General features: G+C 46.4%; 1 protein-coding gene across 3 annotated transcripts in view; it reads right to left on the bottom strand.

The window, feature by feature from the left end:
* Window positions 1-16,754, bottom strand: part of ZZEF1 (zinc finger ZZ-type and EF-hand domain containing 1) — a 3,309,810-nt gene that overhangs the window by 2,540,084 nt on the left and 752,972 nt on the right. For all 3 annotated transcript variants that reach the window (XM_069614719.1, XM_069614718.1, XM_069614717.1), the window contains exon 14: window positions 14,787-14,884. In XM_069614719.1, coding sequence (XP_069470820.1) covers window positions 14,787-14,884 — 98 coding nt within the window. The remainder of the gene's footprint in view (window positions 1-14,786; window positions 14,885-16,754) is intronic.

The raw sequence follows: 16,754 nt of genomic DNA on the forward strand, positions 1-16,754 counted from the left end.
CGGTGGCAGCGTTTTTACCACCACCGTTCTTTCCGGACCGGCAGGGTCGTAATGAGGCGCAGTGTCTTGTTTGATAGGGAATAGCACAATTGTATACATCTGACTATCCACCTGGAGATGCCATTCTTTGAAATGCGGTCTCCTTCTCTGCCTGGTGCTATGGAGACAAACAGTTGATCTGATTTTCTTAGCAATCTGGTCTTGTCTACATAGTAGAGGACTGCCCTCCTCACATCTAGTGCGTGGAGTTTTACCTCAGCTGAGCTGGTGTGTTCTTGAAAGAAAGCCGGTAGCTCAATAGACTGGTTTACCTGAAATTTAGAGATGAACTTAGGGGAGAACCTAGGGCGAGTACGTAAAACCGGCATGTCCTTGTGTACAACAAAGAAAGGCTCCTGCACCGACAATGCTTGTATTTCACTAGCTCTTCTTATGGAAGTGATCGCCTGTAAGAAGGCAGTCTTGTAAGTTAGGTGTCTAGACTTATGCATCGGCTCGAAGGGAGGTCCCATGAGCTTAGCAAGTACAACGTTGAGATCCCATCCTTGCGGCGGATTAGAAATTGGAGGGTGAACTCTCTTTACCGCTTCCACGAATGCTTTGATGATAGGCACCTTCCACCACGAGACTTTACTGAGGGAGGTGGTGTAAGCTGACAAGGCCCCCAGGCGGACCTTTAAAGAGTTGAATACTAACCCCGAATCTAGGAAGTTGAGCATAAGTTAGAATGTGGGATGGAGTACAAACTATGGGGTTAATTTGTTTAGACTGGCACCAAATTACAAATCTCCTCCACTTGTCAAAATAACAGTGCTTAGTGTTAGGCTTTCTTGCCACCTTCAAGATATCCATACACCGCTGTGGTAAATTAAGATGTCCAAACTCTAAATTCAGGAGCCATGCTGCCAAGTACATTGAGTGAGGTTGAGGGTGCAGAGTTAGCGTCCTGTGCTGATGTTTGATGGGATCGCACATCGGCAGTTTGCGCAGATGTGGATACCAGGGTTGTCTTTCCCACATAGGAGCAACTAGGATGAGCGTCACCTGTTGCTTACATATCTTGTTCACCACCTTCCTCATAAGAGGTGTTGGGTGTGGGGTGTGGGTGGGACCATAAGCAAATATCCCTGACCAGTTGACCCATAGGGTGTTCCCCTTGGAGCCTGGTTGGGGGAACCTGGACGCAAAGTCTGGGCACTGTTTGTTTTCGCTTGTAGTGAACAAGTTTAGCGTGGGGAAACCCCATTGAGAGAGGAGGTGGTCTATGACCCTTGTGTCTAGTTGCCACTCATGTTCCTCTGGTAGGGGACCTCTACTCAGTGAGTCGGCTAGAGAGTTGTGTTCCCCTGGAACATGTTGTGAGGATAGGAATATTTTCTGTTTGAGTGCCCATTTCCAAATTTGTTGAGCTAGTTTGGACAGATTTGGAGAGCGTGTGCCCCCCTGTTTGTTGACATAAAACATCGCCGTAGTGCTGTCGGTGAGGACTTGCACGGACTGGTTTACTAGGTGTAGGTCGAATCTCTGAAGGGCCTTCAACACCAATAATATTTCCAGAAGATTGATATGGTTCTGCGCCGTGTCCTGAGTCCACAGACCCTTTGCTGTGTGATGAAGGTGATGAGCCCCCCACCCGGCGAGAGACACGTCTGTCGTAACTATGCCTGCACTTCTGGATCATGGAAGGGTTTCCCCCATCAACAGATTTTCTCTCGACCACCAGCAAAGGTTTTGTACCAGTGTTGGTGAAACAACCACTAAATCGTCCCACTGACCGCTTGCCTGAGACCACTGTTTCACCAACCACTCCTGCATGGGGCACGTGCGCAGGCGTGCGTGAGGTACCAGGTAAATGCAAGATGCCATCATGCATAGCAAACGCATAGCTTTGTGTACGCTTATCTGGCAGCCGGCCTGATAATTAGGTATTTGCAGTAACAAATTTTGGACTCTTTCCTCTGATGGGCAGACTAACCCCTCTTTCGAGTCTATTACAGCTCCTAGGAACTGTTTGGTCGTGCTTGGCACTAGGCTCGATTTTTTATCATTTATTGAGAAGCCCAAATGAAAGAGGAGGTTGATGGTTCTTAAATGTTTTGTCTCCAAATTTGGGGAGTCTCCCCTGTACCTTTGTGAATACCCTTTGTGCGGATGCTATTCCGAAGAGTAGCACCTTGAATTGGTAGTGCTGGTTTGCCATCTTAAATCGCAAGAATCTTCTGTGCGCTGGGAACATTGTAATATGAAAATAGGCATCTTTCATATCCAATGTTGCCATGTAGTCTTCCCGCTTTAACAGGGGCATTACCTCTTGTAGCGTAGTCATGCGGAACCTTTGGGGCTTGACAGTTGTTTGCAGGGCGTAGGTCTAATACTGGGCACATTGTTAGATCTTTTTTTGGCACAAGGAAGTAGGTTGAATAAATACCCTTGTTTAACTGGTGCGCTGGGACGTCTTCTATGGCTTCAGTTTGGAGCAGGTCGCAATTTCCTCGCGAAGGATGTGTTGTTCTTCCTTCGAGTGAGTCTTTCGACGCGGGGATGGTTCCGGGGTTGCTGGATCAGTTCCACATAATAACCGCCCGCCACAGTGGATAACACCCATTTGTCTGAGGTAATTCCCTCCCATGCTTGGGTGAAGCTTGAAATACGCCCTCCTACTGGAGAGGCATGGGAGGGCACCTGAAGCGGGTAGTCACTGTTTTGGAGGTGTGGCTCCACCTCTACCTCCCCCGGCTGCGAGATCTGCGCTGTCCTCTTTGGTAACCCTGTGAGGCCTGGCCTTGATTGTTACCCCAAGAGGATCCTTGATTTTGGTTGTAGTTTGAACCACTTTGAAAATGTTGTCAGTGAAAGCGATGTAAATTACTATTGTTACCCCTTTGCCCTGTGGGTTTATTGGTAAGCTGGCCCAAGGACTTTAAGGTGTTGTATTCCTCTTTCGCCCATCTTAGGGTGTCTTCAACAGCCTTCCCAAAAAGGACGTTGGGCTCAATAGGCATATTAAGCAGCGTAGCTTGAGTCTCCTGCTTGAAGCCAGTTTGGCGTAGCCACGCATGTCTCTTAATAATGGTCCCGTCTGCAATAATTCTGCCTGCATGGTCAGCAGCGTCTAGATTACTTTTCAGAATGCAGCTAGAAACTGCTCTGCCTTCTGCCGCCACGAAGGCCAATTGAGTCTTAAGGGTTTCAGGAGCTGAAGACAATGAGGACACCTCATCCCATTTGTGGCAGTCATAACTCGCCAGAAGTGTGGTATTGTTAGCGATCTGAGCCTGAAAGGCCGCCAAAGAGGCTATTTCCGCCCCATAGTATAAAGCTTCTTACTTTCCTTGTCTGGAGGTGCCTCTACTGAGGCTAAGGGTGTCCCTGCTCTCTTTCTTGTTGTAACTACCAGAAAGTCTGGCTTGAGCGGTCCTCTGATATAGAGAAGATCTGTGGGAGCAGGTCGGAAGAGCTTTTCTATGCGCGGATTAACTGCCCGCCTCTGGTTAGGTGTTTCCAGGGATGGGTGGATCCTCCGTTTGATAGACTGCAGGATGGGAATGAACTGCGTGACCGCCTTTTTATCCCCTAAAACGTTCTCAACAAAGCCCTCGTCTTGTTGAGTCTCCCGCGTTTTAATCTGAAAATCTTCAGCTGCCTTGATGAACATGTCATTTTGTAGTGGCTGGTTGTCTATAGGTGAATCCACTACTGAGGGGTCTATAGTGACGGGAGAGGCTATGTTATACATATCTTCCTCTTCATCGCCGTAGTCTGGTTCTGTGCCCTCCTGAGCTGTATAGGCATCTACAGTGTCAGTCTGTGTCATACAGATCAATGAAGGGAGGGTCCACCTGGGATGGGATAGCCAGGGTCTCAGGACAAGCCCTCTTACAGGGTGGAGGGGGCTGAGGAATAGGGGCATCTGCAGTGGCTTGAGAACCAGAGGCAGCTGTCGTGGGAGGTGTGATTCGGTAGTTTTGGAAAGAACCTGGGTTCATTTTGAAAAAATTTGCCATAAAGGTCATCCTTCTCATGACTATCTATTTCCTCACATGTCCATTGGGCAGAGGTTGGAATGGACATAGGGCTTAGTGAAAAAGCCCGAGGAGTAACTAGGGCTACAGGTGAGGGCTGACCCTTATTCTTTAGGGCTGCTGCCAAGGAATACTCTTCCCGAGGATGTGAATCCCTTTCCTTTTGAGGATGGGGATCCCTCTCCTTTGGTGTAGAATGGGACCTTTCCTTATGAGGTGTCTTAGAAGTGTGCTTCTTGTTCTCCTTGCCCTTCAGTAGGCTTTTCGGGACGTGTTTCTTTACCAAGTGGGCTAATCCAGACTGGATGGAATCTTTAGCCGTTTTTGACGAGGAACGTCAAACTTGGGCTGTGGGGAGACCCGCCGTCTCGCCTGTCGACGTGCGATGGACGGTAATGGCTTTAGACTTGACATCTGCACTGTCTTTCGAGAGTCGGGGCCTGTCATGCAGCGATTGGGACCTCCAGTGCTCAGAGGACAGGGATTCTACGGACCTCTCCCTAGACGTCATGTGTGGGCCCTTGGTCGATAAACGTGTCGAGTCACAGCCCTTGGCTTTGTGCTTAGTGGAAGGGGCTGCGTGAGCGATGATGCCGCTAGGGGTCGTCCCCATAACAGGGCCGCCGGCCTGTCTGCTGGGGTCGGAGGCTTGCGCTCGGGAAATCGAAGTAACCCCGTCGCCTTCGCCGTCCAAAAATGCAGTGTTGCTGCCGTCGCTGTAGGTCCCCTCCACGTCCATGGTGGCTTCGGCCTGTATGATGTGGTGGGCCCAGCGCTTGGTTAAACGGTCCTTTAACATCTTAGGTTTAAAGAGCTGACAGGCTCGACAGGTACCTTCGACGTGATCCCGAGGGAGACAAAGGTTGAACACCAGGTGCTTGTCGACCAAGGAGAATTTTTTGTTGCACTTTGGCCAGAACTTGAAAGGGGTTCTATTCATAATTAAATGAAACGGCAGATGGGTGTAACGCTCAGCTGGTATCCACGGGGATGTCACTCAGCCTGTTCTAACCTCTTACGACCTCGAACCCTTCCCTGGAGGCTATTCGACTGGAGACTGGGCCTGAAACACAGGATTGGTAGAGTTTAACTCCCTATTGTCTCTGTGTGCTTGAACCCCTTCTTCCCCGGGGTCCAATCCTTCCCTTTGATCCACAGCTCACCTTGTTTTCTTGGATAGTGTGCTCTCCGTCCTGCTTTCAGCGCAGGGGCGCGTTGATTGATGCGGGCTCGTTGCTGCCTAGTTACTTCACTGGCAAGAGTCCGATAGGTAAGTATAATGAGTCTTTTGAACAGTTATCTAACTTCGTTCCTTTCCTTCCTTAGATGAAGGCCGGCATCCGGGGATGGCGACGTGCTGCTAAAATGAGTAGTGCTGAAGGTGAGCGCGATGCGTGATGCACCCCTTTCATATTTGCATTGAACCGAGTTCTTTTTCTGTGTCTTTTAGGTGCCGCGACGGTTTCAGCGTGGATGCCGGTTATGAAGAACAAATGCGGTGGGTAAGCGCGGTATGCGGCGCCTCTACATGTTTCCACACTAACCTGGAGTGTCTTTTCCCTCTTGCAGATGGATGAGAAGTTCCGGAGACAGAGTTCCCCCAGAGCGGCTGGGATTCAGGTAAGCGTTTCAAGCTCGTACAGCATTAAAAAATAAGCGAAGATTTGCAGAATGCTTACTAATGCCTTTTTTCTGTTCTTTTCCCTTAGGAAGCAGCATGCCGGGATGGGAATGACACCGTCGAAGATGCCTGCTGAACAGAAGGAGCAATGAATGATGGGCAGAAGCGCCGCAAGGGAAGGCTGTTCCTAACGGTGTTCTTGCAGGAGCTGAGCGCAGAAGAAAGATGCAGGTCTACTGGAGACCGTTCCGAACACGGTGAGTGTCACGCTGCACGTGCAGAAAACGCAAAGCATGTTTCTCAGCCTGGGTGTGGCTTAAATAGTCTCTGGGTATCCCAGGTGTCTCTGGGCTGAACCACACCCAAAAGACTAGACCGCACATTCAGTTCTGGAAACCGAAATATGTGGGGGAATCCATCTTGGCACCATCAATGCACTACAAGTCCAATCCCCAATGTTAACCTATGGGAGTGAGTGAGTGAGTCTGGTGCCACAAGTGCCAAGTCTGACTGCAAGTGGGTCTTTTGAGGGATGGAGAGGCCATTGAGGGCCATATAGGTGATCGTGGCCTGGCTCCAGTCTGACATCTTGGAGGGCTGGGGACATGAGGGGCAGGAATCATGACAATAGGCGAAGATAATGTATGAAAAGGGGTAAATACATTCTTGACTGTCCTCCCCCTCTCTCCCTACTGTGTGGGCCGAAGCCCGAAGAGGCCCTCCAAGGCTGGAAGGATCCGTCCATGGGAGTCTTTGAAGGTCTTTTTCTTCACCGCTGTCGGAAAGGTTATCGATAGTCGGAGAACGAAGATATAAAGGATAGGAAAAGTAACTAACTCTAATTAGCTAAATCAAAGGCGTTATGCTGAAATCAGAACTCTGCGATATAGCGTCCATCTACAATGGTGTAAAAAAACAATCTGAGGGACCTCGACACGTGAATGACCATGGGTACAGTGGACGTCACACTAGGGATAGTATTACTGGCATGCCCTGTCGACATCCCTTTTCGAATTTCGAAAAAAAACAACTAATACTCTGCAGCTTCCACTAGATGTCGGCCTACGCACAGCATATGATCTAAGTAGATTCCACAAGCCTCAGAAATAATGTTTATATGGGGCAAGAGCATGCAGTGGTGAGCTAAAGTTGGGGTAAGCAGGATGGGAGGCAGGGAGGGCATAGGGGGCCCCCATCCAAAAAAAAAGGTAAAACATATCATGATCAAACTAACTTGACGAAGCCTACCACTTAAAATTGTCTCAGGTAACCCATGTAGAACATTAAAGAACAAAGGGTATATAATCGAACACAAGGTTATGCCATAGCACATAGAAAGGGATGCAATTTGGATCCTTCTACAATATCGGAACAAAATGAGTTCATTCAGAAAGAACCATCATAGACACCAAAAACCCTTTCTACCCATTTCAACACAAGTGAGTCCAGAATTGAAAGTAGGCCCCACATTCACATACATTACTTTTGGTAAAGCAATTTAAGCACTAGAAGACATTCAACATTGGCATGTTACTGGGAAGTATTAGTGATCGGGTTCGTGAAATTGCTCAGGACGTGTAGCATATTTTAATTCAAGTGGGCTTAACATGGTGAAAGTCAATAAATATGGCACTGTTTGCCATCAAACCTCCCCAGGGAAATGTAATCGCCAGCCAATTCTCATAGGTAGCAAATAAAGCAAAAGAGTAACATCGCGCAAGGCGATAGCGATGAGCCACTCCTCAATTTTCTTGATCACCCACAGACCAAGCATTGCAGTATACTATACTAGCAATTTGCGAATTAGTTGTATGTATGCTTACATGCTTAACAGTTGATAACATGTTTTTACTCATAGTACCCTATTTTTTAGGATATGAAGCCTTACTTGATATAAACCAATTAAAGAGGCATGCATACCATGATCAAATCCAAATCAATATTTTAAGACTTTCAGTATGAGCAAACAATATTTGATCTGAACTAAATTTCGAATAAATCCTTATCAGTCCACAAAAGCAAATCAATAAGTGTATTATTAAAGCATGCTGCAAAACACACAACTCCCTCTTCTCCCTCCTAGCAGAAAGCTAGTATCAGAGCTCTTGCAAAGCTGAATGCATTACAAATATTCAACTGTAATACTATGACAGATGAGGTGTCATATGTTACAAACTGTCATGTCTAAGACCCTTTCAGAATTGAGCATAAACCTATGAAACCACTTTGCTGCCTGTCCTGTTTTCTTTGCTACCTGTAGCCATATCGATATAGGTCTCATTAAACAATTGTTTCAGTGATCAAAGACTGAATGAAGTCCTTGTGCGGCTCGAATAAAATCTTAAGGAATTGAGTCTACAGAATAAGAAAATCTTACGAGCATAAATGATACTGGGGTCAATTCAAAATCTAGAAGCTAGCAGGTGAAGGAAGAAACTTCTCAAGTAAAGCAAAAATTATATGGCAAAGCTATTGAGGGAGGTCATGATTAGAACTCCCAGGAAGAGAGAAAAACAAGAGAAAGAAAATGGAGTCAGGAAGGCAGGAATCCGAGTAAACATCTTCTGGCGGGTGCATCTAAAATGGCTGATAAGGAAACACAGAAACAGATGCCAATAGCGAGAATAGTCAGCCTGCTGAATTAGGTTATCAGCACCATCTCAAAAAAATCAGCCATGCAATGCCACTCTAGTTATAAAATGTTTCTTTCTCTTGTCAGCACTCCACAATCTAGTGAAAATGCTTCAGACTATTACGGCTGTGATCTAGTTGATGAAGGTTTGAAAACTTGAATACGTTACAAAGACATCTCAAGATATAGACACAACATCCAAGGGGGGAAAGGCACTAGGCACTTGCCTAGAACTGGTGTACATGCTGTTATTTTTTTAAACACACAGTAACAGTAAAAGATAAGTAACAGGTTTTAGCGCAACTCATTTGCGCAAGCCAGTAGCAGGTAAAATGTTTCATCTTTTCAAGGTCTCAGATTTGAATTTGTGACCCCAGGTTCTTGGTGGATTTTGCTTACCGGGGGATGCATTAGCCGTCAGTTCTGAACCTCAACAGCCATCAAACGGGATAGTTCAACACATTGAGGAAAGTTGGGGGAGGGAAGTACCGGTTACTGCCATGATACAAGAGTCTTTGATCTTTTGTTACAGGTGTGCAATTAATTCCTGTTACTATTTAGTGCTAGTGAGAGAACACTGGGCAGATACTAACAGATCAAGTTTTGCACTACTTCTCCACAAAACAAGGCTTTTTGTGAAAGACCGAAGGTGCAGCCTCATACATTATGGCTCAACTATAAGAAGATTCCTGATAAAACCAGAAGTAACTTCTTGTTATCTAGTAAGAATGCCATGCTTCCCTCAGCAACAATCTGCAGCCTGGTCATATGTGAAAACAATTCAGTACAAAAAACAAACGAAAGGAAATGTATTTTTAGTACCAGCATGGCTGATGAAATTTTGTCAAATAAAATCAACAAACATTTCCCTATATTTACTGAGACTCCATTCTCAGCAAGCAGAACTATGAAACTTCCACTGACTGTATAGAAAAGGGTACTGAGCACAGGAAGGTAGAAAAACAAGTTACTTACCCATGGTAACGTTCTTTCGATTGGATGTTCCTCCCATGTATTCCTCATCTTATGATAGACTTCCAAAGCAGTAATAATTTGGAGGTGGAAGTACCAATTAAATTTAGATCTAATCACGGACTGAATGAAGGACCGCTTTTGCAAATTGTCCTCCCTGACTGAAAGATTAATCCAGGCAGTTATGTCTTACAAAAGGTATGAATAGACGAATATGAATAGACGACCAAGTGGCCACTGAACAAATTTCATTAATTAGAACACCTCTTTGAAGAGCAGCAGAAGTTGCCATCATGCCCCTTGTGGAATGTGCCCTTAGGCTTTTCGGCTGGCCCTTGCCCGCTAATCTTTAGGATTCGCCAATAGCCAGGAGGATCCATCTGGATATGGTTTTTTTAGTAACCATAAGACCCAATTTGGGGCCAGTATAGCCAATGAATAATTGGTCAGCTCGGTGAAATTTAGCCATTCTGGATATATAAAAACTGAGAACCCTTTTTGGGTCCTGTTGTGTAGTGCTTGGTGTGTGTGGTGTGCTAATGTAAAGGGGGAGATGTGTTGTGTATGGCTTGCCTGGGTAAGCAGGAATGTTGTGATGTCATGTGGAGTGTTGATGCCTGAGTGTTGGAATGTGTGAGTGAAGGTTGTAGCCTGGTCAGTTGGTTAGCCCTCTGCCTGGGTGAGGGGCTGCCAGTGTTAATGTCCTTTATGTAACTTAAAAGTAACTTGACTGACTGCCTGTAAAGATACCCAAGAAACATTCAATAAACCTTGCAAGTCAACCTTAGAAGGCTGGGAGCTGCTTCATTTCAGGTCCAGGATATGCAACCTCTCCTGGATGGTGGATAAAAAGCTGGTAAGGTGAATTGTTGCGACAAGTGGAAGTCGGAGACTACCTTCGGTAAAAAAGAAGTCTTTACCTTGAGAATAAACCTGTCTTTAGGGAATACTGTATGTGGAGGTTGGCAGGAAACAGCCTGCAACTTGTTTACCCTGCATGCTGATGTTATTGCAATAAGCAAAACGGTTTTTAATGTCAAGAGTCTTAAAGGACATGAGTGTAAAGGCTCAAAGGGAATGCATGTTAAAAACTTTAACACTAGATTGAGATCCCATACATGGACATTGAATGGGACCGGTGGATATACATTAGTAAGGCCTTTCAAGTACTGAACTATCAGAGGGATCTTAAATTATGAATCCTCCTCTGAAGAGCGCTTGAAAATGAAAACAGCCGCTAGGTAACCCTTAATTGTTACAATCTGGAGCCCCGGATTTGCCAAATGTAATAAAAAGGAAAGCACATAGAAAGGGATCCACATTCTTATCCCTGCACCAGTTGCTGAACTTGTTCCAACGGGTGCAAAGATTTTGTTGCTGGCCTTCTGGCCGAAAGCAAAATCTCCATTACGTCATCCGGGAGGTTCCAATCCTTATATCGCAGCCTTTTAGAAACCAAGCATGAAGGCTGAGTATCTTCACCTCTGGAAGAGAGAACCAGACCTTCCTCGTGCGAGAGAAGATCCTCTCTTTGTGTGAAAGACGTATTGGAGGGCAGATGGACATGTGCAGAAGGTCTGGGTACCACGTCCTCCTGGCCCAATCCGGGGCAATTAGGATCACAGGTTTCCCGAACTTTCTGAACCTCCTGATCACGCGAGGAATGACGGGGATTGGAGGAAACGCGTACAGGAGTGGAAACTCCCAGTCCACCACGAACGCATCCCCTAGAGCTCCTCTTGCAGGAAATTCCCTTCCGCAAAACAGTTTGCACTTCTGGTTGACACGGTCACAAACAGATCCACTTGAGGGGTTCCCCAAAGGGTGAATATCTCTTGAAGGGCTTCCTGGGCTAGTTCCCACTCGTGGAAGACTGGGCTTTGGCCTGCTCATAGTGTCCGCCACCGTATTCTGCTCTCCGGCTAGGTGAACTGCTGATAGAGAAATTCCTTCTTGTATTGCCCAGAACCAGAGCTGCATTGCCTCTCTGTACAGTGGTAGTGACCCTACACCACCTCTCCTGTTGAGGTAGTACATGGCCACTGTGTTGTCCATCATTATCAGGACATTCATTCCCTGTACAGATGGCAGGAAGGCCTTCAGGCTAGTCTGGGGCACCCCACCCCATGAGTGAAGCGACCGTCATTACCTTTATCTCCGGCTATGGCTGCCAAAACGATTCTCCCTTGAGAATGTTGTCTTTGCAAGCCCACCACAGAAGGTCCTGAGCAACTCTGTTCGGAACTTGCAGACATTCTGCCTGAGAACTGGGACCAGTGAGCTCCGAGAGCCCATTGGAGGGATCACAATCTCAGGCAAGCCTGTGGCACCAGGAAAATGCAGGATGCCATGAGACCGAGCAACCTCCGATAATCGAAAGCCGGAAGATGCTGGGCACTCCGGAATTTGGTAACCATCTGCAGAATGTGTTGAGGTCTCACATCAGGTGGCGAGGCTTGACCCGAGTAAGTATCCAGGACTGCCCCAATAAATTGGAGTCTTTGGGATGGTATCAAGTGAGACTTCTTGTAATTTAGGGAGCAGCCCACTTTGTGGAGAGCGTGGCAGATCACGCTGAGATGTTCCAGGGCTTGTTCGGGTGAACGAGCCATGATCAGCCAATCGTCTAGGTCGGGATAGTGTGAATCCTGCCCCCCTCTCCTGAGACTCGCTGCCACCACCATCACCACCATCAACTTGGTGAAAAACCCTTGGGCTCAGGTCAGCCTGAATGGCAGGACTCGAAACTGATGCGAACTGCCAACCGCGAACTTCAGGTACGTTGTGCTTGAGATGGATAGGCACTTCAAAGTAAGCATCCTGAAGGTCCAATGATACCATCCATTCTTGATGTTGGGGAGCCTGAAGGAACTGAGAAAGGGTAACCATCCTGAACTTGTCCTTCGTGAGGAACTTGTCGAACCTTCTTAAGTCCAAGATGGGTCTCAATCATCTGTCCTTTTTGAGAATCAGAAAGTATGGGGAATACCAACACTTGTTCCTTTCTGCTACATGTACATGTACTATTGCACCCTTCTCTAGCAGGGTCAAAATGTCCTGCACAAGGAGCGGATGCGGAAATTTTGAAAAGGTGGTTTCCCGGTGGATGATCCGGAGGCCATTTTTGGAAAGGAAGCAGTAACTTTGGGCCACAGTTGCCAGTGCCCAGGCATCTGAATTAATGCCCCGCCATTCTTTCAGATGCGAAGTCTGCCTGCCTCCCACCGGGGTCTTGTGAGTCAAGGCCTCAGATTGGTTTAGAGGCAGCTGAAGCAGCAGCTGAAGGTAAGGCTATCGCAGCTTGGGCTGACTTAACACCTCTCCCTTGTCCACCCTTCTCTGACCTCTTTGACCTGCTTTTCCTCTTCCAAATGAGGAGCAGAATCGAAAGGATTTACGCCTCCAGGAAGATTAGCCCAAATAGGGTTGTTGAGGCTGTTTAATGGTGGCGCTAAGGGATTTAACCGCTGCCTTTGAGGTCTGCAGTTTTTCCAAACTCTCATCCGCCTTGCTGCCAAAAAGCCTTGAGCCCTCAAAGGGCAGGTTAAGTAGTCTAGCTTGCACATCTGGTGCAAACCCGGCCTTCCTCAACCATGCAAATCTGCATAACACTGTGCTAGCCGCCATGGATCTGCTGATGGTGTCTGCAGTATCCACAGCTGATTGGAGGCATTCACCCATGGCCTCCTTACCATCCTTGATGATTGCCAGGAAGCCGTCTCTTTCCTCTCCTTCTGGGATGTGGTCAGCCGCCATAGCAACACAGTCCCACAGGGTAAATGTAAATCTTGATCATGTGCAAGTCACATCTGTAGACTTCAATGCCATACTACCAGCAGTGAAAATCTTTCTCGCCCAGGCATCCACCCTCTTAGGAGGAATGGATGGGTAAACTGACTGCTTGGTAGATGTAGCAGCCTGAACCACCAATCAATCGGTTGTGGGATGCTTAGTGAGGTACTCCGGGACACCGATGGATGATCTGTACTTCCTCGCAAAGTTTTTATATACTGCAGCCGCAGTTTCTGGTGTCTCCCAATTTGCTGAGTCCCTTTTCTGTAATGCCATGTGAAAGGGCAAAATTGGGTCTTTCTGAGGACCCTGGTGCAAGATATCCGTCATGTCATCCTGCTCAAAAGAAGGAGGCCTACTCCATCCTAAAATTCAACAACCTTTTCCATATGTTTTTAATATGAAGAGTCAGCATGCTCAGTTGGGTTTGGTTTGCCAAACTAACTCTGGCGAGGTATCCAACCCACTGGCTGACTGAAGGTTATCATATAAATCTCTTACTCCGGACTCATCAGATATTAGTTCCTGTGGCACATTAGGGTTGCCGAACTGTAGTTCAAAAGGTGGTTTATTGTCATCAGAAGGAGGTTCCTACTCATGTATGGCTGACAAAGACTTAAAATAGTCTGTTTTAGGTAAAGATTTGTAAATGTTTTCCTGTACCACTACTGGCTTCAACAATGTCGAAGTAGTTGTCGTAGTCATCGACAACGGCTTCGAAATCGGCATTGACTTCGATATCGGCATCGATGGCTCAGACGACACTGAAGTCTGCAAAGTGGTCGACTTCTTGTGCCCTTGTCGATTTTTCGTCGGATAGAGAACTTTCTCGATGCAAAACCGGATTCAAGCTCGGCTTTGAATATTTTTTCTTCGACTTCCCTTTGTCGTCCTTATGCGGAGCGACTGGGCATGGCTTTTCTGCTTGTCCTTCGAGGGGGTGAGGCCGCATTCTCGAAGATTCAAAGCATTGCGCTACGAAATGCGTCCCATTTAGCCGGGAAATCAGATTTCGCAGGAAACCTGATTATCTACGTTGCATAATCAATGGAGGTCGAAGGTGACCTATGACTACTCTTCTTGGCCCTCTTCAAAGAATAAGATGAAGAATGGCCAATCGACTTCTCGATCTAGACCGTTTGTACTTTTTGCATCAGGAAGAATCCCTTGACTCATCGGTCTTCGACCTCTTCGAAGGTGACTTCGAAGGTAACCTCCCCACTGCCAATTTACCTTTACAGTCATCGCCTGACACGAGCCACAGTCGGAGGTAAGGTTTCCGGAACCCAGACACCACAGACAAATACGCGTGGGGGTCGGTGACCAACATCTTCGACCCGCAGTCTTGGCACTTCTTGAAGCCTGACTTGTGCGTCGATGGTGTTGACGAAGAAGACATTTTTCAAACGGAAATCGCTGTTTAGACTGAATAACGAAGCGTGCTGTAATTCTTTCAAAGCGTTAGCTCTGAAAAATTGAACTGAAGCTAACAGACGCTGCGTGAGCTACTTAAACAGATGATGACGTTGACCGTCGAACTGAGGCCTTCGAGGGACATCAACTCAACGACACTGCACACAGCGCCCTCTGTCGAAAAAAATAAAATCCGAAGCACCTGGAGAGATAATTATCATAAGATGAGGAATACATGGGAGGACATAATCCATTCGAGAGGGGGGGGGATCAAGGGTTCGTTATTTTGGAAAAGGCATTGTAGATTTAAAAATAAAAACACTTCTAGTCTTACTTCTGTTTTAGTGCACTGTAGAATTTCCAGAAAAGTTCCAAATCCAGCCCGGTGAAGTCCAGAAATGATTTGTGTTTAAATCCACCATCTTTCTGCCCCTATAGTGCACAGGAGAGAAGAGGTTAGACCAAATAACATGCAACTCTTAAAGACTTACATCACACTAAATGGGGGGGAAACACTTGGCAGATGAATCCTAAATGGCTATCCCCTAACACATTATTTTTTGGAACCCTTAAAATAGATTATGGGAGATTTTAGGTACATGGGTAGCATAATTTTTCTGCAACAACGTGTTGTGCTAGAACGTTGCAAACTGTTCCCTCGTTCGCCACACACATTTTTTGTCAAATCCCCTTACTTAACTAGGCATCTAGTTGTACAAGTCAAAAACACTAAAATGGTAGGTGAGCCTTGATGGAGATTTAAGCATCCACACGAAGTAAGTCATTAGGAGAGGACTTCTAACCAAGTCAGACTTAAAATATTCAGCTACATTCCATAACTCAAGTCCCTCATGTGTAGTATGAGAAAGGCATGGTATCCAACAATGGACACGGACACAATATTCACAAGTTTGAAAACCTTTATTTAATTTAAAAACTCCTATCTTGCCCTAAAACTAAGATGGGAGCGCACTTGACCATCAAAATGAAAGAAACAGTCCTGGTCAGGCTGGTCCAAATAATATTATTTAAACTAGAAAACCTAATGCCTGCCCTCACTCTATTATAATAAATGTGTACAGGGAAATGTATTAGTAAAGGAAAAATCAATGTGAAACAAAAATGTCTGAATGGAAGAAATCTCTCTCACTATGGGCTCCTCTTCCCCACGTTATATGGCACACAGGTTTTTGGAGGAACACTTTGCACTCATACACACTCCGAATTGCGGTCTGCTCTGTCTCCCAGAGCCTTCTTTAGTTCTCGAATTTGCCAGTCACAAAAATTGGGGGGTTAAACCTCTCGGCTTCCCATCTCCAGGTTATCCCCCCTTCTTTTCTGCACAGCTCAACAGGTGTCTTTCAATCTGGCTACAGTTTCATTTAAGCTCCCCTCAAATCGTGCGCAAGATTTTCTTACTTATTTGCTTTCCGGGGTTCCCTACCCCATCCTTTCATCATATCTTTCTTTAAGACTTCCCTCTGTTGGGCTCAAGTCTTTTCCAGCTTGTCGAAGCCTTACGCAACTGTGAGGACATTTGCTTTACCTTGACATGACCACTTCGACTTTTTACCATAGGATTCTTACAATCATTATTTTTCCCTGTTTTTTTTTTACTGTATCCTTAGTTTCCCCTAAGTTCACTTTACACTCCAAGTTTCCCCTTGGCCCGGGATCAAACTGGCTGGTTTACACCTTTCAAATGTATCCGCCGTTATGCGTTCACTTATTTCACTTCTTTCCATCTTCCTTTCACAGAGGCTTTTGAATGGGATACCTCCTTTTCGCCTGACCACTCTGCTACTTAGTATTTGTGAGTCAATATTCCGAAACATAGGTTCACTTTCTCTCGCAGCATATCTTCTCTTGCGTAACCTTCATTTTCCCTTAGCAAAAGTTGCAAGCACTCCGAATCACAGACCGGACACTTGACTCACCAATTGGGTAGAGAGGCTTGCCTGCTTGTCGCGTAGTTTAATGTGAAGTCAAGGCCGTTAGTCTTGCTGTTCTGGTGCCTCCCCAACTCTGCCATGCACCCGGGAGGACAGCTGTTAACCTTGTTGCAATTAATACAATTGCTCTCTCTTCCCAGCTTGGCTGGTTGGTGTAGCCCTCACGGCTTTCAGGATTCAACGATTTCCGGCAAAAGGGGTTTCTGGCCCTTAGCTTCTTTCCCAAAGCCCTCTGATCTATTGCTCTCCTTTGTCTGGCTCACCACCTCTCTGGAAGAGCTGCTCCTTCTGGTGCACTGCCTTGCCTCAGGTGTATCTCAGTGGTCCTCCTTTTAACCATTGTGGGGAGA

This window comes from Ambystoma mexicanum, chromosome 9 (genome assembly GCF_040938575.1).
Source record: "Ambystoma mexicanum isolate Mex_15411 chromosome 9, UKY_AmexF1_1, whole genome shotgun sequence".
Lineage (NCBI taxonomy): Eukaryota > Metazoa > Chordata > Amphibia > Caudata > Ambystomatidae > Ambystoma > Ambystoma mexicanum.